Raw genomic sequence first — 23,753 nt, forward strand, 5'->3', positions numbered from 1 at the left:
ATACAAAACTGTATAATCTAACATAGAGAATTCTGTGGGAAATTTCAAGAAAAGTTCACAAGACTTGCAAAGCATACAGTGGCCCAGAGGGGCAAAAACACCTTCAAGATAAACTTTAGTTTAAAGGCAAGAAATTAACCAGTTTCATATCCCTCTTTAATGCCTCCTATTACCTCTCCCAGTCTCTTGCCATTCAAAGTAAGCAGGCCACTCGGCTCACTCAACTTTTGCTCCATTATCAACCTGTGTTGTAATTGGTGGTTCCCAGAGTGAGGGCGCTTATAGGAGTACTTCCTGATCTATTCTCAGTCACATCATTACCCTCCCGCCACCCTCACTCCACCTCAAACCTGCCTTCTTAAATTGAATCTTATGCCTTTAGTCACTATTCTAAACTAAAGACAATATTTGGTTTGAAAAAGAACACTGAAAATTATAACATGAATTTATATTTGAACATAAAATTGTCTTTTTAAAATTCCAAACTTCAGAAAGTTCCAAACTTTTAAAAATGATTTGAAATTCTGTCCAAAAACTTTGCCTCCTAAAGGTTAACTCATTAGAGAAATCAATTTAGGAAGTCAATCCAGCCCCCAAAATACATGTAAACTGGTTTTGGTTGGGGGAAAGGAATAAGATGCAAACATTTACAAAAGAAACATAACAACTGCAGTTAAGATAGACTAAGGACTTGTTATGGGCCAGGCACAGCTACAAGTACATTACACATATTATTTCATTTAATCCTTACAACAGGCCTATAAAGGGGATTTATTAATCCCATTTTACAAATGGAAAAACCAAGGCAAGAGGCAGATCCAGGATTCAACCTCAGGAGTCTGGCTCCAGAAGCTGCACTCTCATGGCTCACTACCTCCCTCTCCACAGTGAATCTGACTCTCCTGTCAAGAACCTCTTTTCAGACAGAATACCTACTCTGACTTGTGCCAAACTTTGGTCTAAGGGGTAAAAATTCAGAAACATACCATACGGTGAATCGAATTGTGTTGTTCCCTAGAAACAGGGACAGGTCCTCTGTCATTTGGTCCTGACTTTTCTTGTTGGCCACCATCACCATAATGTAATCAGGAAGTTCTTCATCTAGTTAAAAGGAAAAGTATATAAAAACTTTATGTTTTCCTCAATATTGTCTTCTACTTAAAAGTCAATATAGTTGAAAATATAGATATAGCTCTAAAAATTAATATCTCAGCTCTACTAGAATTATGTTGGACAAGAAAGTATAGTTTTTCCCCCTCTTCATTACATAGGTATTTCAATTACTAGAAGGATGGGAATTAGGAATATCTAACAAATACTTATAAAACTAGATATTGTGAATTACAGTATCAAACTTGAGAGTGTATTCATTGTCTTTTTATCTTTTCAATAATGCTCAATTTCAGAGAAGCTTCCAGAAAGCATATGGACATCCCTCAAGAATAGTAATTGAGTTTTGTCTAGTTTTGTGTTTACCTGTTTCAAAATGATATTCATTTCTCAAGAGAACATCTTTATCCTCAGTAAAGGCAGATTTCTATTATCTCAGGGTAACCAATTTGCACCAACAGCAAACAAACTAAAACCACCCAAAAATTATCATTTAAAAAATTTATTTAAATAATTTCAACTTCATATGCTCCTAACACAATGATTATGAAGGTGAGGTCTAGGACCAAAAACACCACCACCACTGTAAAAAGATAAGGAAGCAAAGGCATTTATCAAGAACTCTAATCCCCACCAAAAAAATTCCTTCAGATTTAATACCTTAAAGATTCGTATTTCTAAGTAGGCAGAAAGGTTCATTTCAGTAGTACTATCAGACAAAAAAAGAAGTACTATAAAACATTTGTTTCAAGGAGAATCATCAAAAATCCAGTTCAAGAAAAGCACAAATATACTTAGCCCAATCTACAAATGGAGAGAGAGAAATCTAAATTTTTTACTGCTCTATTGGTATGAATATACAATTTACTCATTTTATGTCACTGGATATTTAGATCTCTTGCAATTTTACTAACAAAAAAAAATGTTGCAAAAAATTTTAGTCTAGGTGGCAACCCTGCCTCTGGAGAGTTAGTGCCACCATACAGTGTTATTACAAAACTGATTATACTCCCTGTGCTGTACTTTTCATCTATGACTTATTTTATAACTAGATATTTATACCTCTTAATCCCCTTCACCCATCCCTCACCTACCTCCCCTCTGGCAACCACCAATTTGTTATGTGTATCTAAGAGTCAGGGTTGGTTTTAGTTTTTTTTATTTTTTACTTAACTTATCTCTACACCCAACGTGGGGCTTGAACTCACGACACTGAGATCAAGAGTCACATGCTCTACTGACTCAACCAGCCAGGTGCCCATTTTGTTTTTTAGATTCCACATATAAGAAAATCATATGGTTTTGTCTTTCTGTGTGACTTATTTCACTTAGTGTAATACCCTCTAGGTTCATCCATGTTGTTGTAAATGGCAAGTTCCCATTGTTTTTAATGGCTGAGTAATATTCCATTATAAACACATACACACGTATATATATCTCTTATCTTCTTTATACAGTCATCTATCAATGGACACTTGGGCTGCTTCCATTTCTTGGCTATTGTAAATAACGCTACAACATAACATAGAGAAACATGTTATCTTTTCGAATCAGTGGTTTTGTTTACTTTGGGTAAATACCCAATAGTGGAATTACTGGATATAATACTTGTATTTTTAATTTTTTTTGAAGATTTTATTTATTTACTTGACAGAGAGACAGAATACAAGTAAGGGGAGCACCAGGGAGAGGGAGAAGCAGGTTCCTGCTGAGGAGAGAGCCCGATGTGGGGCTCAATCCCAGGACCCTGGGATCATAACCTGAGCTGAAGGCAGATGCTCAACTGACTGAACCACCCAGGCACCCCTATTTTTAATTTTTTTGAGGAACTTCCATATTGTTATTGTTTTCCATAGTGGCTGCACCAATTTGCATTCCCACCAACGGAATGAGGGTCCCTTTTCCTCTACATTCTTGCCAAGTTCTTATCTCTTTGATTCCAGCCATTAACACAGGTGTAAAGTGATATATGTGGTTTTGATTTGCATTTCCCTGATGACTAGTGACGTTAGTATCTTTTCAAGTGTCCGTTGGCCATCTGTATGTCTTATTTGGAAAAATGTCTGTTCAGGTCCTCTGTCCATTTTTTAAATGGATTTTTTTTGGGGGGGGGTTGTTAAGTTGTGTAAGTTTTTTATATATTTTGGATATGAACCCCTTATCAGATGTATCATTCGCAGATATCTTCTCCCATTCAGTAGGCTGCCTTTTTGTTCTCTTGAAGAAATCTGAATATTTAATGAAATCATGCAATATGATGTGAGGGAATATAAGTGGGAACAAGAAGACAGTCATTTATTTTCTTTGCACAGTATCAAAAGGTTCCCACTGTTTCTGGCAATTACAGCAAGTAAGCCTGGTAACCTATTTATGCAAAGTGCACCTACCACCTATGGACTACCATTGGTAACCCAGGAAAGGTCAACAAAAAAAGTTAGAATGCTTTGCCAGCCTTCACAGATTTTCTCCCTCACAATGCCAATGATGAAAATGTGCTTTCCTGGGTGCCTGGGTGGCTCAGTGGGTTAAGCGTCTGCCTTCAGCTCAGGTCATGATCCCAGGGTCCTGGGACCGAGTCCTGCATCGGGCTCCCTGCTCAGTGGGGAGCCTGCTTCTCCCTCTCCCTCTGCCTGCTGCTCCTCCTGCCGGTGCACGCCCTGTCTTTCTGTCAAATAAATAAAATCAAGAGGGCGCCTGGGTGGCTCAGATGGTTAAGCGTCTGCCTTCGGCTCAGGTCATGATCCTGGAGTCCCTGGATCGAGTCCCGCATCGGGCTCCCTGCTCGGCAGGGAGTCTGCTTCTCCCTCTGACCCTCCTCCCTCTCCTGCTCTCTGTCTCTCATTCTCTCTCTCTCAAATAAATAAATAAAATCTTAAAAAAAAAATAAAATAAAATAAATAAAATCAAGAAAGAAAGAAAGAGAAAGAGAAAGAAGAAAAGAAAGAAAGAAAAGAAAGAAAGAAAGAAAATGTGCTTTCCTGGCACTATTAGCTTGCATTTTCTAACATTCTAGGTGAGATCCGTGGCTGCTCCAGTACAGGGTCAAGGCAGGGAAAAGCGGGAAGGAAGGATAAAAAGGAGCCCCAGGGAACTTCTGGGAGTAATGAATATGTTCATTAGTCTAATTACCATGTGTATTTGTCAAGACTTAACGAATTGTACACTTTAAATATGCAGTTTAATATACCAATGTTAATATACTAATTATATCTCAACCAAGCCATTGGAAAATCATACAGTTTCCTCAGTATACAAAACAGAAAATAAGAATCTGTTGAAAAATTAACATGTTCATGATACATTTCCACAGATTTCAGATTTCTCAAATTTATTTGAAATCTCTACTGGGGAAAAAGTGAGTGTTTTGGAGGTTTATGCAAAGTTCAGGCTTCTAAAATGTGAATGAAATTGTCAAGGATACTAAAAGAATTTTTTTAAATAAAAAATAACATGTGAATGAAGGACTGCTCTGAACCGTAATCGCCTTCCCACTGAAGTGCTCCATTTTAAATAAACACAAATAAGAAGTTATCACTCCTAAGAGTTGTTCGCCACCCCACGCCTTGAAAATAAATACTCAAATATTTGTTAAATACTATTGCTTCCATAACCTTAAAGGTTTCCAGGACTTTCTTACAGAGAGAGGGATTAGAAAGTCATCCTTTTCAGAAGGACAATGATGTATAAACATACAATCAGGTAGCTAACTGTAAACCTAAATTCGTAACGTATACTTTTATTTCAGAGTAACTGTAACCCCTGTTTTTCTACTTAATCAACACTTATTTAAAAAAAAAAAATCATACTCTCTGCTAGGCCACTGGGACATCACAAATACTAAGTCTCTGCCCTCAAGAAATGTCCAGTCAAGAAACAGACACAAGCTGGGAAGCCATGCTAATGTGTCAATCACTGGAAGAGATTTCAGTGGATTCCAGAGGAGGACACAGGAGTGACTCCTATGCCTTTGCTGGTATCAAGGACACAGAAGACCTGAGTTCTCTGGTCTTAAATCTGCTACTGACCAGCTCTGCTACTCCCAAGACTCTTTTTTTAGTGCTTTTTCTTTTAAAAAAAAGATTTTATTTATTTGACAGAGAGCGCGCGCGCGCGCACACACACACACAAGGATGGGGAGCGGCAGGCAGAGAGAGAGGACGAAGCAGGCTTCCCACTGAGCAGGGAGCCGGATCCCAGAACCCTGGAATCATGACCTGAGCCAAAGGCAGATGCTTAACTGACTGAGCCACCCAGGCGCCCCTCCATTTTTTTTTAGTTGTAAAAGAAATACTACTACCTGCCATTCCCACTTAGCACTGTGTTCAGGAACAAATGTAACTATATGAAAATATTCTGAAAATCAAACTATTTTTATTTTTTAAACTATTTGTATTTTTACTATAATTCATTTCATATTGAACATTAAGCTTATAAACCAAGTTTTTAATAGACTCAAAATTCTTGGTTTGAGATTTTTGATAAATGATAGGAATCATCAATAAGACTGAACTTAGACTCAATTAACACGTGTTTGTGCTTTCATGTGCTAGAACTAAGAAAGTTTACGCTAGATGTTTTCTGTAGATTTCTTTTTGAACCAAACAAGTTCCTGACACATAGCTGGTATCCATCAAGTGTTGAAGAAATTAAATAATAAGTCAATTCTGGTTCAGCTTCATCTTTACTTCTGAGCTTCAATTCTCTTATCTGTTAAAGGCTTAGAACAATCTTGACAAATAGTTTATAAAAAGTGCCCAGCATGTGGTAAATTAGTAATTCTTTTTTTTTTTTTTTTAAGGATTTTATTTATTTATTTAACAGAAAGATAGAGAGCACAAGTAGGCAGAGCAGCAGGCAGAGGGAGAGGGAGAAGCAGGCTCTCTGCCGAGCAGGGAGCCTGACATGGGGCTCAATCCCACGACCCTGGGATCACGTTCCGAGCGGAAGGCAGTGGCTTAACCAACTGAGCCACCCAGGCACCCCAAATTAGTAATTCTCAAACCGTTGGGTCTCAGGTTCGCTTTATGCTCTGATGACCCAGGGTGGGTCAGTCAGTTAAGCTTCCAACTCTTAATTTCAGCTCAGGTCATGACTGAGTTAGCCACCTTCTTCATGGAACATTATTTTTATCTCCTAACACTGACAAACCAGACATACACTTGGATATTTGGCAGACATATTCTTGAAAGTGAAAAGAGAAAAAGAACTGATACACTGTTACCAACGACAAAAAGAACTTTTATGTGAATTATCTATTGATAATTACCATGCTAGAAAAACTGAGAATTTAAAAATCTTATTTAAAATAACACTTATCACATGTTAATAAACCCATTTATATGACATAATTAACATTTTTATAAAAAATAAATTTTCCAAAAAAATAACATAAAACTAGTTATATTTAAATATCTGGTTTTTAAAAAGACAGCTGGATTCAATTTCCACTTTTGCATTTAACCTGTTATGATATGTTGCTCTAATTGAAGAATATGACGAAAATCTGGCTTCACAAATACACAGTTGGAAAAGAAAGTACAGCTGACCCTTGAACATGGGTTTGAACTGCCTGGGTCCAATTATACCTGGATTTTTTTTGATACATGTATCAAAAACGCATGTTCTCTTCCTTATGATTTTTGTGATATTTTCTTTTCTCTAGCTTACTTTCTGTAAAAATAAAGTATAGAGTACACATAATATACAAAATATGTGTTAACGGACTGGTTATGTTAACAGTAAGACTTCTGATGAACAATAGGCTATTAGTAGGTAAATCTGGAGAGAGTCAAAAGTTATACTCATCTTTTCAACTGTGCCAGGGAGGGGAGTGTCCAGCAGCCCTACCCCTAAGATGTTCAAGGGTCAACTGTATTTTAAAAGCCTTTTCAGATAATGTGGACATTCTTCTGTGATACTACATCAAAACTCAACAAGTGGTAGTTTCTTAAAGGTAGGCAGCAATATGGAAACTAAAACTCTATCAATCACCTTTTTGTACCTTGTTACATGAAAATCCACTGATCCATCCTCTACTTTTAATGAATCTTTTTCCCTTGTATAATTTTGTAACATCATGCACTGATCATTTGAAAAAACTACTGGTTCAGGGTAAATCACTGACATGTTGATACAATTCATTACAAGATACAAAAGAATCATTTGTTAATATCATCAGAACTTCTTTTAAGTACTGGGAAGCTTTCAAGTTCATGATGGCAGAAACAAACTTTTCAAAATTCTATTTTCACCTGAAAGCTTAACTTTTGTCATTGGTAAAAAAGCGTATCAGTTCTTTTCCTCTTTTCACTTTCAAGAATATGTCTGCCAAATATCCAAGTGTATGTCTAGTTTGTCAGTGTTAGGAGATAAAAATAATGTTCCATGAAAACGGTGCCTAACTCAATCACACAAATCCTTTCCCTTTAGACAAACCAACCTGTTTTAATACACAGAAGTACTTCATGAGTAATTCCTATTTTCTCACATCACACATTTAAAAGACGTAGGCAAGGGCCAAGATTTAAAAAAAATATTTTTACTGCTTCACTAATTAAGTGAAACCGGCTTTTTAAAAAAATTCCCAAGAGAGGGGTGATAGAATTTCTCACAGAGTTTGCGGTGAGATCTCCAGATTCAGGTACCACCAGTTTAACTCATGCTTTTGCACAATCCAAATGGCAAGTACCCTTTCAGTATTAATGAGATAACAGTTTTGACTTCAGAGACCCTTGGCATCTCTCACACCTTGAGAACCATGTCCTAAATTACTTTTACAGGAGGCACCAGCTTTGGAGCCAAACAGACCCAAATCTCAATCCATAAAGCACTGCTCAAGTAAACAGTCAAAGCCTCAGTTTCCTTGCTTGTACACATAGGAGTATTACCACTTACCTTCCAGTGTTCTCCTGGATATTATCATGACCTAACGCATAGACAATGGTTAAGCACAGTGCCTGATCCAAAGTAAACACTCAAATTATAAATCATAAAAGCATAAAGAAAAAGAGAAAACATTACTGTGGGTGCTAAGAGGAAAAGAGACAGGAAAAAAGAAAGATTTGAAAATAAAACTCACTGAACCGCGGCAGAGGCAACGGCCAGAAAACATTCATATGCAAAGTAAGTTCTGAAACAAGAAGATCAAGAGGAAAGCAAAGAGAACAGGAAAAACAGAATCAAATAAACATGGAGAATAAGACAGCCTCAACAGAGGAGGCTAAACAATCTTAAAAGCACCATATTAAAAGGCGGGTTTTTTTTGGGGGGGGGGAGCAAGGTTGCATATAGAGCTTTCAAGAAAAGACAGTAAGAATAAGAAACCGCAAAGAATCAGATTTGAAAGTAAAAAGGGGTTTCTCCAAAGTCGACAGTACGAAGGGAAAAAAAAAAATGCATTCACTAAAATTCAGTTAGCAGCAAAGCCTAAATTCCATTACGCTGACAACAACAAAAAAACTTACCAACATAAGCTCCTAATTCTTGCAATTTCCCCTTAATGGCACTCTGAGGGAAGAAGAGAAAGACAAACGTCGCGTGTGAGAAAGGCGGAAACGCACCGGCTCCGTAACGCAGAGGCGACTCGGCAGCTGCGCGCACCTCCCGCCCGCTCGGCGCCCGGGTCCCGGGTGGGGGCGGGGAGGCGCCCGGGCCCCTCCCCCGTCCCCGCGGGCCCCTCCAGCCGCCGCCGAGCGCGTCTCTCGCCCGGCGCTCCACGCCTCCTTCCGCTCCCGGCGGCTTTCTCCAGCCGCGGCCCCGCTCGCCCGCCGAGCTCTCCGGCCCGTCGGCCCGAGGCGGCCCAGGCCGAGGAGGAGTCGTTCGCCGGCCCCGCAGCTCGCCGAGAGCCCCCGGCGGCGAGTAGGCCGCGGCGTCCAGGCCGGGCCCACGGTCCCCGTTACTCCTGACAACCGCGCGCCCGCCCGCCCGCCGAGGCCCGGCTTCCCGCCCCCGCCCGACGCGGGCCTTACCCGGATCTTGCGGCTGATCTCGGTGCCGATTTCCATGGCTCCCGGCGGGCGGCGGGCTCAGCACTGCGCGGCGCTTCGCTTCCCCAGAGCCCCGCGCCGGCTCCCGGCCCCGCAGCTCCGCCGCCGCAGCCGCCAGCTACCAGCTCCCGGCCGCGCGATCTGCGTGACCCGCCCCCACCGGCCCGGCGCGCCAGGGAGAGCAGAGTCGAGCGCGCCTGCGCCTGCGCCTGCGCGCACCTGGGCCCGCGGGGTCTGTATTCGGGCGGCCTCTGCTGGCGGCTAGGAGAGCAGCGGCCGGAGGATGCCCTCGGTTTCTCTCCGCCGCTCCCGGCACCTGGAGAGCGCTCCCCTTTCCTCGCCCTCACTTACTCATTTTACGCTCTTTGGAAAATAAAGATGAATTAAACGCAGCGGAAAGATCCCTGGCTTTGGTATGATATCTGAGTTAGAATTCAGCTTTCACTGGCTTTTAATGTGATAATAATGGTTTAGATGATTTAAACCTTTAAGTCCTTAGTTTTCCTACCTGTAAAATAGACTGCCTCCTAGCGGTTGCATTATAATTACACTTGGAGGGAACCGACTATCCCGCGCAGGAGAACCAATCAATCACAGTCCTCTTTTTTTCTTTTTTTTAGAAGATTTTATTTGGGGCGCCTAGGTGGCTCAGTCGTTAAGCGTCTGCCTTCCGCTCGGTCATGATCCCGGCATCCTGGGATCGAGCCTGGGTCGGGCTCCCTGCACAGCAGGAAGCCTGCTTCTCCCTCTCCCACTCTCCCTGCTTGTGTTCCTTTTCTCTCTTTTTCTGTCAAATAAATAAAATCTTATAAAATATTTTAAAAATAAAATAAAAGATTTTATATATTTATTCATTTATTTGAGAGAGCGCGGGGGGAGGGGCAGAAAGAGGGAGAGAGAGAATCTCAAGCCAACTCCATTGAGCGGGGAGCAGGCGTGGAGCTTGAGTCCACCACCCAGAGATCACCACTTGAGAGGAAATCAAGAGCTGAATGCCCAACCAACTGAGCCACCCAAGCACCCCAATACAGTCCTTTCTAATGATTCCACAAGTACTGCTTCCCTTGGGTCGGTTTCTGCCTTCCTTCCCCCCTCCCCACTCGGTGGCCCTTCCCCAAGATTTACAGTCACTCTCCTGCTCCTTCCTTTCTGAAACCCTTCCTTTAGAGAACTCTATTATTCTTAGGATTTCAGCTGTCATCTCTATGCTGAGAATAACCGAATTTTCTGTCAGCCCTGACTTTCCCCCTAAACTCCACTCCCAAATTCCAGATGACTTCAGGCATTTGTATTTCCCCCAAATTCAGCACATCAAAATTTACGTCTTCATTATCTTTCCCGTCCCCCACTCAGATTGGTTTCTATTCCTGATGTCCCTGTTTCTATCAATAACAGCTTAATTCTCCCTGTCCATGATCATAAAATCTAGGAATAAGCAGAGAGAGGTCTCCCTTCTCCCCCATATCCACTAAATCTGGAAGTGGTCCCTATTAGCTATCCATTGCTTAATAACAAATGACCACACACTAAACTTAGCAGCTTAAAACACACACATTTACCATCTCATGGTTTTCATGAGTCAGGAATCTGAGCACAGCTTAACTGAGTCCTCTGGTCAGGCTCTCACAAGGCTGCTGTTGGGGTGTCAGTCACAGGCCGTGTTCTCATTTGGAGGCTTGACAGAGGAAAACTCCACTTTTAAGCTCACTGGTGTTGTTAGCAAAATTAATTCCCTTGCAACTTTACGAGGGAGGGCCCCAGCTTTTTCCTAGCTGTTTGTCTTGAGGCCATAGAGGTTGCCCACAGTTTCCTTGCCATGCGCTTCTTCAACATGGCTACTTACTTAAGTCCACCAAGACAGTCTCTCAGCTCAGGGAAGGCCCAGTTCCTCTTCTTCTCGGGGCTCTCACTCTGTTGGGTAACTTAGGGCCACCCAGGGCCTGACCCCAGAATCAAGTGATTTATGGGCTCATTACATCTGCAAAATCCCCCCCCCCTTTATTTTTGCCATATTCATTAACTAAAAGCAAGTCACAGGTGCTGCCCACTGTCAGGGTGAGGGGATTATACAGGGTGTAAACAGCAGGGGCAAGAATCATGGGGCCACCTAGGGTCTGTTTGCCACATGGCCCTTTATCTTATGTAATCATTTTTTTCCTTCTGAATTCCTATAGCATCTATGTGGGAGCTACTAGGATGACACTTAATATACCCTCTGTAATATTAATTGTGTATGTGTCCTCTCTAACAAAATTACAAACTCTTGTAGTTCTCCATTTCTCCAAAATTTCTTTCAGGATGCTGGACATATAGGAAGCACTTATGAAATATTTGTAGGATAAAATAAATGACCTAAATTAACAAAAGCATTCCTCATGGATTAATCCAACCATCCTGCCCTCATCCAACATTGATGAGAAGCAGCAGAGCAAAGTGAGAACAAGGACACCGGAGCCAGACTGTCTGGGTTTGAATCCCAGCCCTGCTACTCCCTCCTAAACCTTAGGCAAGTTGCTTAGCCTTTCTGTGCCTCAGTTTCCTCACCTGTGACATTCATATGATAGCAGTTTCTCCTTCATAGGGTTATGAGGATGAAATAAATTAAAATTTGGGAAGCATTTTAAACTGTGTTTGGCTCACAGCAGCACTGTTTGTTGATTAAAAATTAAATGCCTTCTCAGAACCAGACACTGTGCTGGGAGCCAGAGCACAAAGATGAGCAAGACGGAGTCCCTGCTTTCATGACACTCACAATCCAAAAGATAGTACATTATTTCTATTTATCCACGATTTCAGAACTAAGAATGAAAACACTTTTGTATCCATTACCAGTTACAAAATCGTTAGTCAATATTTAGATAATATTGAAAGAACATTTTACAGAGAATAGAAAATGTTTTCATTAAAATGTATTTGGAGGGGCGCCTGGGTGGCTCAGTCGTTAAGCGTCTGCCTTCAGCTCGGGCCCTGATCCAGGGGTCCTGGGATCGAGCCCCGCGTCGGGCTCCCTGCTCCGTGGGAAGCCTGCTTCTCCCTCTCACACTCCCCTTGCTTGTGTTCCCTCTCTCGCTGCCTCTCTCTCTGTCAAATAAATAAATAAGATCTTTTTTAAAAAAATGTATTTGGAATAGGGAAACTTTTATTAAAATGTATTCAAGGGGTGCCTGGGTGGCTCAGTCAGTTAAGCGTCTGCCTTCATTTGGCTCAGCTCATGATCCCAGAGTCTGAGGATTGAGTCCTCGGAACCCTCGGCAGGGAGACTGCTTCTCTCTCTCCCGCTGCCCTCCCCTCCCCTCCACCCCTGCTTGTGCTCTCTCTCTCAAATAAATAAATCCTTAAAAAATGTATTCAAGAAAGGGTTAACTGTCAGAACAATACTTTTAAAAGCTGCTTAAGAATGCACACATTTATAATAATAAAGAAAAGGAGATGAAAAGAAATGATTTTACTTAAAAAAAAAAAAGTGGGGGGAGCACCTGGTTGGCTCAGGCAGTAGAACATGTGATTCTTGATCTCTGGGAGTAAGTTCAAGCCCCACATTGGACCTAGAGCTCACTTAAAATTAAAGATAAAAAAAAAAAAATTCACTCCCTCTGCCCCCTCCTCATGCTCTCTCTTCCAGCTTGTGCTCTCTTTCCTTATCTCTCTCTCTCTCAAATAAATAGATAAAATCTTAAAAAAAAAAGTCTTAAAAAAAAAAGAACCCACATATTTAGACCTCAGGAAGAGTTACAGTGTCACAGGGTGCAACCCACTAAACCGATGGTGTTCAGTGTTCCAACACTGTTCAAGGTGCTTCCCTGGAAGATGCAGCTTCATAAACCATATCACATCCAGAGGACGATGACCAGAGAGAAACCCTTAAAGGAACAAAGGGTATTTACCTTGAAAAAGACTAAGCTAGACCAAGAGAATTCTTTTCTGGCATGGAAGGGCTCTCCAGTTCAGGATGAATGACCTATTTTGCTATAGGGGATAGAATGAGGACTAAATTTCAATAAATGACAATGCAGGCTAAGAGGGTTCTGGGTTGTCTTTTAAAGAGACAAGATGACAAAACGAGTGTTAGTTTTGAAGTCAGAGAGGCCTGAGCTCAACTCCATGGTGCCCTGAGTCCTCTAACACTGGCCTGTTCCTACCTCCAGCCTGCTCTCAGGGCAGCATTCCAGCTGGACATTGGGCATGTGCTCATCCTTTGCAAGCCTGTATATGGGGGGTGGGGGGGCAGGAGGGAGAGAGGGAGGGTTTGGGGGTGGTTTCCTTCAGCCTGGAATGCTTTTCTCTTCTTTTCCTTGAGTTCTTTGTGCGCTTTTTTGTTTGTCCTTCCAGGCTCAGCTAGAAGCTAATCACAGTGATAAACCAGACATGACTACCCCCCTTAAAATATATTCTCATTAATATATCCCCCTACTACAATATATATGCATATATATAGTACTGGAGTGCATGTATGTGTGTGCGCACGCGCACGCTCCTAAGTCTTTGAGGACAGAGCCATACATCTTATTTGTCTTTCTGGCTCTTCCTACCCCTTCCCTCTGGGAATCATTATCTCTATGTGGTGGGAGGAGAGGGTCAGTCATTCAGTTTAGATTCTTGCAGAAGATGATAATTTACATAGTGAGGTAGAGTAGGTACTCTCCAAGCTATCAGAGCAGATTTCCTTTTTTAAGATTTTATTTTTTTAAGTAATCTCCACACCCAATGCAGGGCTCGATCTCACAACCCCGAGATGGGGTCACATGCTCCACCAACTGAGCCAACCAGGCGTGCCCTGAATTTCTTAACTCCTAAGAAAATATTAGTCAGTGCACCACCAAAACCACAATTTCCTTTCCTTTTTATTGATTATCTTTTTAAATTCAGGACTTTCTTTTTTAAATTTTATTTATTTTTTAAAGATATTATTATTTTTTTTTTAAAGATTTTATTTATTTATTTGACAGAGAGAGATAGCGAGAGCAGGAACACAAGCAGGGGGAGTGGGAGAGGGAGAAGCAGGCTTCCCGCTGAACAGGGAGCCCGATGTGGGACTCGATCCCAGGACCCTGGGATCATGACCTGAGCCGAAGGCAGACGCTTAACGACTGAGCCACCCAGGCACCCTTAAATATATTATTTTTAACTAATCTCTACACCCAACATGGGGCTCGAACTTAACAACCCCAAGATAAAGAGTCTCATGCTCTACCAACGACTGAGACAGGGACCCCTTAAATCTTAATTATTTTATTAAGAATTATCTTCATGTGGATAAGTATTTATACTATGCCACTTTCTGGGTAACAAGAGGAGGTAAAGATACAGATATGTAATGGCTTATTTATCTACAGAGTATCTTTAAATAGATACAGAAGGTTATGGTAAACACTGGTTACTGGCAAGAGGAGAGCTGGGTGTCTAGCAGGCAGGGTGAGAAGGAGATTTTCACTGACAGCTTTTTATACTTTTTGGGGTTGAACCATACAAATTATTTCTCTTCATTCAAACTTAACCAATAATAATTTCAAGTCTGATGCTTTGAAGGGGCTGCTCATGTGGCTTATCACGGGGGAGTTACTGTCATATTAACATGGTTGAGAGAAAATAGAGTTTAAGTACTTGGTTAGCAAATGACACTGATGCAGTGAGGGGGAGGAAGTTCAAATCTGTTGTCTAATATCGCTTGGGTTTTATGATCATTTTCTATTTTTAAAATTCTTTTATTTTCTTCCCGATTCAATTAACACGTTTTTATTTAGTACTTACTCTCTGCCAGTAGTTGTCCTAGGAATTCTAGGAGATATAAAAGAAGCCTTCATGAAATAGTTTTTAAAGCTCTTGCCAAGTGTGGAGATCACTGTGGAATGGGGTGTCTTGGAAGCAGAGAGCCTTGAATTGAGGCTTGGAGAGCAAGGCAAGACTCAGAAAAATGAAAGGGGGCGGGCGGGCAGGAGGTGCTATGGGCCAGGAGAAATAGCTTGACTGGGGCATTCAGGGGGAAGAGAGAAATTGAGAATGGCCAAAGAGGCTAGAGCAACTTAGAAAGGCCTTAAAGGACAGGCAGAAAAGCTAGCCTTGGGGGTCCCTTGGGAGTGATAGACCCAAGAGAGAGAGGTAAGCTTGGTATTTGCCTGTAAAGGAGAGAGAACTGAGAAACCAGATGCAAGACCATCCTTGTTGCAATAATCCGGATGTAAAATGATGGTTTGGTTTAGAATTGCGGGAAGGGGGTAGGAGGCAGAGAGGAAAGAAAGAAATCCTGAGAGATTGCAAAGGAGGAAATACCAGGTCTTGATGGTAGGCTGGAGATGAGACAGGGAGAAGGGTCTCACATAATTTCAATTTTTCTAGCTCGGGAGACCAGAAAAGGGACTCATTTTCATGTGTTTTTTTTCCTCACACACAATTTGACCCCCTCATGGTGTACTGTTGAAATATTAGTTACAAAGAGAATTAATTTAATTTTTCTATCAGAAACACATGTAGTCTTACTAGCTTTTAGCTCCATCACCTGCCTTGAATCTTGGCCAGCTTTGTTCTCCCAGAGTGCTCATACCTCTATGATTGTATGTGTGGTGTGTAGGTGTGTGCATCTTCCACTAGACCAGAAGTCCTCTGTGTGCAGGGGCCATGACATAGGCATAGTAAGTACTGCTAATTGTTGATGAAAATGAGACTTGAATAAAATCTAATACCAAAAAGCTTTCCAGAAACGGTTTTTTTTAAAAATCATTTAAATTAAAATTTGCCAAATAAAAGCTTCCCTGCTCCAATCACTCAAACCACATGCCAGGTAAAGATCAAATAACCCTATTGTGATGGTGTTAGGGTCACACAGTTTTATTCCTCCGCTTAAGTGCTGTAATTCAGTTACAATAATGCGGCTTAAAAATACAATGCCGTGTAATAATAAACACTGCTAATGGGGTCTAGAGTTAAATGAAACACTTCACATGTATTTTACACAAGTTACTGGACAGCGATTATTATTATTCTCACTTTAGAAGAGAGGAAGCAGGCAGAGAGGTTAGGAAATTTGCACAAGTTTACCCAGCTATAAAGTGTTGGTGCTGAAATTTGAACCTAGACAACTTGACCATGGAGTCCCCATCCCTAATAGCTCTACTCTGTTGCATATTTATCCAGCTCTTTCGGAGACCGAGATGTTATTTGAGGCATATCAACCTTTTTGGGGGGAGAAGGGGACTTTCTCACCCAGTACTCTAAAGTGTTTTTCCTTTTTTATGGGGTATATCTTTAGACGTAAGCATGGAAGTAAGAAATAGAATATTTGAATTGTTTTCAGAAATGTACAACAGTAAAGGAATAACTCCAGCAATAATAGCATTCTACGGACCCTTTACCTGGAACCGAAATAATATCCCCCTCCCCTCATTTTTATTAAAAGCCTTGCTTTATTTGGAAACTCTTAAAATAAGTGGTCATATGATTAAAAAAAAAAGCAGCGGCGCGCCCCCTCCCCGGCGGCCGGGCGCAGCTGTCCGCACCTCCCCCGCGCCCCGCCGCCCGCATTCCAACTGTCTGAGGTCACGGGCCGCCGCCGCCGCCTCCCCGGATCCGCCCCGCCCGCCCGGCCCAGGGGGAGGGACGCCCGGCCCGGCCGCTCCGCTGCTCCGGCCGCGCGTCCCGGGCCGCGTCTGTTCGTCCGGCCGTCCGTCCGGCCGTCCTCCTGCCACTCCAGCCCCCGCCCGGTTCCTTTGTGCGGCGCCCCCGGCCGGCCGGTCCCACCTCCGGGCCTTTCCCGTCACCGCCGCCGGACTCTGCCCGGGGGAATGGTCTGCCGGCCGAGGTTTGCGAGACAGGAAGTGAGGCGCGCGAACCCCATGAGCGCGCCGCGGCGCGGGCTGGCGTGCGGGCGCGGCTGTGGCTGCCGCGCGGCGGGACCCCGGGAGGCGGGCCGCTGAGCGGGGCGCGCGGCCCCGAGGATGCGGGAGCGGGAGCAGGTGAGGGCGCGGGGCCCCGGCCGAAGGGCGGGCGCTGGGGCCGAGCGGTGGGGTGTGTCCGCCAGCGGGGACCCCGGAGCGCGTCGGCCAGCCTTGGAGTCCCTCCCGGAGCATGGGTCCCGGCTTCCAGACCCGTGGCAGGAGCGTTAACAAAGAGAAAAGTCTTCCCTTTCCAGGTCTCCGTGATCTAGTTGAGTTCATTTCTAAAAGGGGTCTTGAACTTCTATTCTGAACTCCTTGGCTGATTGTTGCGGCTTAATTCTGGATCAGGGTTTTAACAGTCTTAGGCATATTTTTGCCTCTCGGTATATTAAATGAGAAATGTGCCAGATAACTTTGGCGAGAAGGCGAGTAGGGAAGGATTGTTTGGCGATGACTTGTTTTTGGAGTAAAGAGTGTTTACTCTGGAAAAAAGAATTCTTGGGTCTGCAAATTCCGACTTGTGATTTCTGCAAATCCTGATTAGATTGGCCGCTCTTGGCATGCACGTCTTTTCTTTTATGCTGAGAAAGCCTTATAATAATAGCGTATGCTCACAAACATATTCAAAACACCGTGTGCTCTGACAACCGCTGTATGCCTAATTAGTTGCTGACAGATTTTTTTTTTAACTTTGGGATATGATAGTAATTTTACTCTAATAATAGTTGTTTTGTTTCTAGGGTATTTTATTCTCGAGTATTTACGCATATTGTCCATGAGAAATATGTTTGATTTAATACTATAGATCTATATATTACTCTAAAGATGTCATATATTCTGTGATTACAGTATCAGTGGCAAAATTACATGTGGGGAGGATCTTGGCAGCAAGGGGGGAAACGACAGGATTCAGAGTTACAGTGTATTTGAGAAAGTTTTGAAAGGGAATGTGGAAACATTAAAATGAATTCACAAATATGAGACTGCCTTTTGACAAGTGGAACAGAACTTAACATGTGTCCCTTATTACATAACAGGATGGTTTTGTAGAGAAAGTATTTACTAGTTTTTTTTCCTTCACAAGCAAATTATGAATTATCTCTTTAGTAGATAAGTTATAATTTCAGAACTTTCAAATTATTGCATATTTTTTTTAAAAGATTTTATTTATTTGACAGAGAGCACAAGTAGGCAGAGCGGCAGGCAGAGGGAGAGGGAGAAGCAGGCTTCCCGCTGAGCAGGGAGCCCTACGTGGGGCTCTATCCCAGGACCCTCCAATCATGACCTGAGCAGAAGTTAGACGCTTAACCGACTGAGCAGCCCAGGCTACGCTATTGCATATTATTTTACACTGAGCCACCCAGGAGCCGCTATTCCATATTATTTTACATCTGAAACAGACCCCCCCAAAAAAGCAACTTATATTTCTACTCCATTTGAACATTAATAACTTTGACATGATTTGCTAGTGAAAACTGTATATAACAGAAAATTAAAAGGTGTAAATCATTGATAATTTTCTAAATTATTAAACAGTATTAACACAGTAGGTTTTATATAAATAAGCAAAAAGCAAGCTATTCTTGTGGATGGATCTTGGGGAAAAATGCACCCTGACATCCACATTCACCCCTCAATCTTTTCTGTTACATTATAAAATCTACCTGAGAGAAAACATTGGCTTTTCTTTATCTCTGATGCAGTAAAACATTTCAAATCCCAGGAACAACTGAAAATTTTACTCTGCTTAATCAGAGCTTAAGTTAATAATTAAGTTATATAGTATAATACCTACTGCCTTCAAGGCCTAGGTCTATCTTTGTAATGAAGAGTCTACCATATTTGAACACTCAATACAAATACTCATCTTTCCTCTGCATAAATGCAGTATCTTGTCTCTTCATCACACTACTTAACCTGTCCCGTTTTTTGTTAACCATAATTTGTATGTAAAATTGAAATCCACCACCTCATCTCACGAAAGGTATTTAATAGTATATGTGGTGTGGTATGTTACATACATATAATCTTTTAACATTTGTATTATACAAACACTGATAGCTTATCAGGCAATTTTCTGGTCAAAAGCTTATTTAAAGTTCTCATTTCTTGATTTTTTTTTTTTCATTTTGCCTCAACTAGTTTATACACCTACATAGCAAAGGGCATTGAAAACTGCAGGTGGAGACCATATCTTTTTATAATATTTATATCACCCCCCTTAGTATGGTGCTTTTACTTATAGAAGGTACTCAGCAAAAAACAGTGCTTTAAGTAGTCCTGGTTTTTTCCTTTGGCCTTCTTCCTCTAGTCCTTGTTTTTAACTTTTATTTTTCTGGCTACCTGGGCATAACCAGAACTCCAAAGGCAAAAAAACCAAAACACAAACAACAAAAGCAAGAACACAAACAGAGAAAACCGTGGTGCGGTCCTTACCAGAGATACAGCCACGTATATAATTATAGCATGCATGTAATCTCCTTAAGGGCGGCGACGGCTTAAGGTTCGTCTTAGATTTCTCACACTGCCCACTACGCTGCCTTGTACTCAGAGACGCAATACACTTTTGTGGAGTGGAATTACTTAATGTTAACTCTGGCAAAGCCTAGCGAAATAGCTACTCTCTATTCTCTAGTTCTGCCGTACTCCAGCCCTGTGTGCCCATCACCTCTGAAACCGAGACGCAGTCAGGAAAGCGGAAAAGAGCAGAAGCCTGGGAATGAGGAACCTGGGATCCATTTCCCAGCTCAGCCCATCCCCGTGTGAAGCTGAGAAAGTCGCTTCTTTCGAGGCCTGGGTTCTGTGTCTCCCAGATGAGAGGACTGGGGGCGGACTCTGCCCCTCCGCGCGGTTCCCCGCCCAAGTTCAGGGTAGCCAGCCACAGCCACGGCCGAGCCTCGCTGAACGAACGACTCGTCTTCTGGGGCAGCCTCTACTCAGAAAAAAACAAACCCCCAAAGGGTAGGAACCCTCCCGGGATTTTGTTGACTCGTTTAGGGGGAAAAAACCCAGGCAGTGCACAAAACCCCAGCCGCCGCTCACGCTGTTTGCTCCAGCGCAGGAGTTACCCGGTGTGTTTAAAAACGTTGTAAATCACGTATGGGGCGTGGAGGTGTCCTGAGGCTCCAAACAGGGAACCAAACGGACCCCGCCCAGACCCCTCCACCTCCTGTGGGTCTCGAGCTGGGCTCTTTAAACGTTCCCTCCGGGGGCAGCGGGAGCCAGTCCTTCGTTAGCTCGTCCGTCTGGAAACGCGGCGGCGGGCGGAGAGTTCCGGCACTTCTGAGGCTGCGCGTTGGCCGGGCAACGCCGCGGGCTTTTCGGCGGGGAGGACGCGGTGGAGGGAGTCGGAGCCGCAGTTCTCCGCTGCTCCTCCTGCTTCGGGGGCTTGCTGAGCCGGGTCCGCCCCTCGTTAATCGAGGATGGCGTTTAAGACCTCTTCCGCCTCGGCTTCGGGGCCGCGGCCCTGCTCCGGTGAAGGCCCACCGCCTCTCGGGCGTCCCCACCTGCTGGGAAGCCGGGGCCACGGTTTTCAGAACTTCCCCGCTTCTGGTGGTAATCGGGTAACGGCATTGGTAGGGTCTTTATGACTTGTCAGTCAGTTTGGTGACGTAAATGTTTATAAAGCAGAAACGGCCCCACCAGTGCTTGCTAAGCGTTTCACCTCGCTCGAACCTCCCAGTTGCCATATGTTACAGGGGATTATTCCTCCCCTTTGGGTTCAGGGTTCATTCGTCTGATGGGGTTTAGACTTTCACCGAGGGCTTTTGGAGGTGTTTTGCTGTTATCTCCCATAAGGGCTAAAGAACCCCGACACTTGGCGTCTTAGGGAGCCGAAAAAATTAACTATAAAAAACAAAACTTTAACGTAGAACCATACTAATGCTGGCTACTAAATTTGGCGGTACGGCAGTGCCAGCCACCGTCTGGTTTAATCCCGAAGATAGCCGTAGGTGGTTATCGCTATTTGTAGGGTTCAATGAGGGGTGGAGTCTGACCCAGGGGCTAAGGCAGTGCGATGATAAACTTCCTCACTGCCTCCCAGATCCTGCTCAGGCCTTCTTTTTCCAGGAGGCCCGGAAAGCTTATTCTTTGGATACAGCTCTCATGATTTTTATTTTTATTTTTTAAGATTTTATTTATTTATTCGACAGAGAGAGAGACAGCGAGAGCAGGAACACAAGCAGGGGGAGTGGGAGAGGGAGAAGCAGGCCTCCCGCGGAGCAGGGAGCCCGATGCGGGGCTCGATCCCAGGACCTGGGATCATGACCTGAGCCGAAGGCAGACGCCTAACCGACTGAGCCACCCAGGCACCCCTATTTTTATTTTTTTAAAGATTTTATTTATTTATTTGACAGAAGGATAGAGATAGAGAACAAGTAGGCAGAGAGACAGGCAGAGGGAAAGGGAGAAGCAGGCTCCCAACTGAGCAGGGAGCCCAATGCAGATCTCAATCCCAGGACCTGGAATCATGACCTGAGCCGGAGGCAGACGCTTAACCATCTGAGTCACCCAGGCGCCCCCATGATTTTTATTTTTTTAAAAAACTCAGAGGCGGCCGGGGAGGGGGATAAAAATAGAAACTCCGTTCAGAAGTTGCTATTGCCCCTGTAATTGGTATTCCTCTTTCCTCAGCACGGGCGTGGATGCTCCCTTCACCCGGCCTTTGGGGACTCAGTTGCTTTTTGATGGCGGCAGCCGCTGCCGGGTGAGCGGCCGGAGACTGTGCAGTACTCCTCCCGTCGGGAGAGGATCGCTTTCTCCCGCCATCACCACCTCCGCGTTGGTGGCGGGGCTTTTCCCTCTTTAACCTCTCCGCCACGCTCGAAGGGACGAGAAGATGCCACTGCCATTTGGATTGAAGCTAAAACGCACCCGGCGCTACACCGTGTCCAGCAAGAGCTGCCTGGTTGCCCGCATCCAGCTGCTCAATAACGAATTTGTGGAGTTCACGCTGTCTGTGGAGAGCACTGGCCAGGAGAGCCTGGAAGCTGTGGCCCAAAGACTGGAGCTGCGGGAGGTGAGCCACCCCCCTGCCCCCCCCTCCCCAAAAAGGCTGCAGGCTTCGCTAGCCTAGTTTTGTGCCTTCTTCCTTCCCAGACATTTTAATGCATGCTGGCTCTGTGTTCTCCAAGTATGTCGCTGGCCATGATGTCCAAGTCTGCAAGCCCCCCTCCCTGTGAAGAAGGAATAGATACAGAGCAAGAGGTCTTTCTTTGGGTGGGCCCCATAAGATCACTAATAGTGCTGAGTTTTGAAAATGCTTATATTTATTCCCATAAAATGTAATCCAAAATCCAATATGCGTTTAGGATTGTCCAAGTTCCTTTTTCCTTTTCTTTTTTAAGATTTTTTTTATTTGGGCGCCTGGGTGGCTCAGTTGGTTAAGCGACTGCCTTCGGCTTGGGTCATGGTCCCGGAGTCCTGGGATCGAGTCCCACATCGGGCTCCCGGCTCGGCGGGGAGCCTGCTTCTCCCTCTGACCCTCTCCCCTCTCATGCTGTTTCTCTCCCTCTCTCTCTCTCAAATAAATAAATAAATAAAATATTAAAAAAAAAGATTTTTTTTATTTATTTGAGAGAGAGAGAGTGTGCATGAGCAGGGGGGAGGGGCAGAGGGAGAGGGAGGAGCCGACTCGCTGCTCAGCAGGGAGCATGATCCCTGGCTTGATCCCAGGATCCTGAGATCATGACCTGAGCTGCAGGCAGACGCTTAACCAAATGAACCACCCAGGAGCCCCCCAAGTTCCCCTTTTCTAATAGAATCCCAAATGCATCATCCTGACCTAGTACAGTTTACTGATTTCATTCATTCATTCAACATTCCTTGACTGTTTTGCACAGGCCACACCAAGATTGTAAAGACATATTGTCTGAGTTTGAATTCTGGTTTCTTCACCACCTGGTTGTTTAACCTTGGATGAGTTAGTGACTTTCTGGGATCTAGTTCCCTTATCTGAACCATGGGGATAACAGTGGTGCCTAATGCTCAAGAGTGGTTGTGTGATTTAAAGTGCATGTAAAGCCAACCCCCCCCCCTTTTTTAAACTTTGTCCTTTTTTTTTTTTTTAAGTTATTTTTTTAGTAATCTCTATACCCATTGTAAGGCTTGAACCCACAACCACAAGATCAAGTGTTGCATGCTCTTCCGACTGAGCCAGCTAGGTGCCCCAATGCTAAAGCTGTAACAACAGTCTGTTACAGCTATCATAGGGACGTTTGCCCTGGAAAACCCCTAATCTCGTCTGTAGGAAGTTGTAGAGTCCTCAGGGATCCACATAATGTCTTAAATTTAAAATGCTATGTAAGGCCTGTGAAGAAAAGGGCTCTAATTAAATGTAAGACCCTTCCTGTCTTTGGCTGCTTGGTTCTGGGGTAAGAGAAAGATGGAGAAACTGGTTATTCCCTGTAAATGCCCAGGTTATATTCCTAACTGGAAATCCCATTGTTGTAGTTCATAAAAAGTTAGGAATAGATAAACTGTGCCCCCGGTGACTATTCAGAATCATTTGATTATTTGATATTAAAGACCTGTTAGGTGCCAAGGACATATGTAGTAGGAGCTCATGCTAGTGTTGACACCAGTAAGAAAATGGGCTGATCCATGCTATGATAGGGAAAGTAGAGGGTGCTATGGACAATAGGGAGAGGCAGCAGAGGGGAAAGGGATGGTGCAGGGTGGACTTGCTGAAGGCTGGAAAGACTGTTCCACCAAAGGAACTGCAGGCCAAAGACATGAGGCAGGTGTTCTACCTGGAGCCTCAGGTGGGGAGAGGAAAGGCTGAGAATAG

At 43.6% G+C, this 23,753-nt stretch overlaps 2 protein-coding genes across 11 annotated transcripts in view; one reads left to right on the forward strand and one right to left on the reverse strand.

Moving 5' to 3' along the window:
• ZC3H14 (zinc finger CCCH-type containing 14) overlaps positions 1-9,251 on the reverse strand; it is a 51,723-nt gene extending 42,472 nt beyond the window's left edge. For 3 of the 8 annotated variants that reach the window (XM_034992525.1, XM_034992524.1, XM_034992523.1), the window contains exons 1-3: positions 9,078-9,251; positions 8,574-8,616; positions 987-1,101 (exon numbers count right to left, since the gene is read on the reverse strand). In XM_034992525.1, the coding sequence (XP_034848416.1) occupies positions 987-1,101; positions 8,574-8,616; positions 9,078-9,113 (194 nt within the window). In that variant the 5' untranslated portion in view covers positions 9,114-9,251. Of the gene's footprint in view, positions 1-986; positions 1,102-1,770; positions 1,924-8,573; positions 8,617-9,077 lie in introns of those variants that run through there. The other 5 variants (XR_004676986.1, XM_034992522.1, XM_034992530.1 and 2 more) reach the window with 3 other exon arrangements.
• A 7,442-nt stretch (positions 9,252-16,693) lies between these two features.
• The window catches only part of PTPN21 (protein tyrosine phosphatase non-receptor type 21), a 72,973-nt gene continuing 65,913 nt past the window's right edge, over positions 16,694-23,753 (forward strand). Inside the window, exons 1-2 of one of the 3 annotated variants that reach the window (XM_034993092.1) lie at positions 16,694-17,041; positions 21,599-21,983. In XM_034993092.1, the coding sequence (XP_034848983.1) occupies positions 21,804-21,983 (180 nt within the window). In that variant the 5' untranslated portion in view covers positions 16,694-17,041; positions 21,599-21,803. Of the gene's footprint in view, positions 17,042-19,242; positions 20,519-21,598; positions 21,984-23,753 lie in introns of those variants that run through there. The other 2 variants (XM_034993094.1, XM_034993093.1) reach the window with 2 other exon arrangements.

Source organism: Mirounga leonina, unplaced genomic scaffold (assembly GCF_011800145.1).
Source record: "Mirounga leonina isolate KUSES-001 unplaced genomic scaffold, KU_Mleo_1.0 Mir_82, whole genome shotgun sequence".
Classification (NCBI taxonomy): Eukaryota; Metazoa; Chordata; class Mammalia; order Carnivora; family Phocidae; genus Mirounga; species Mirounga leonina.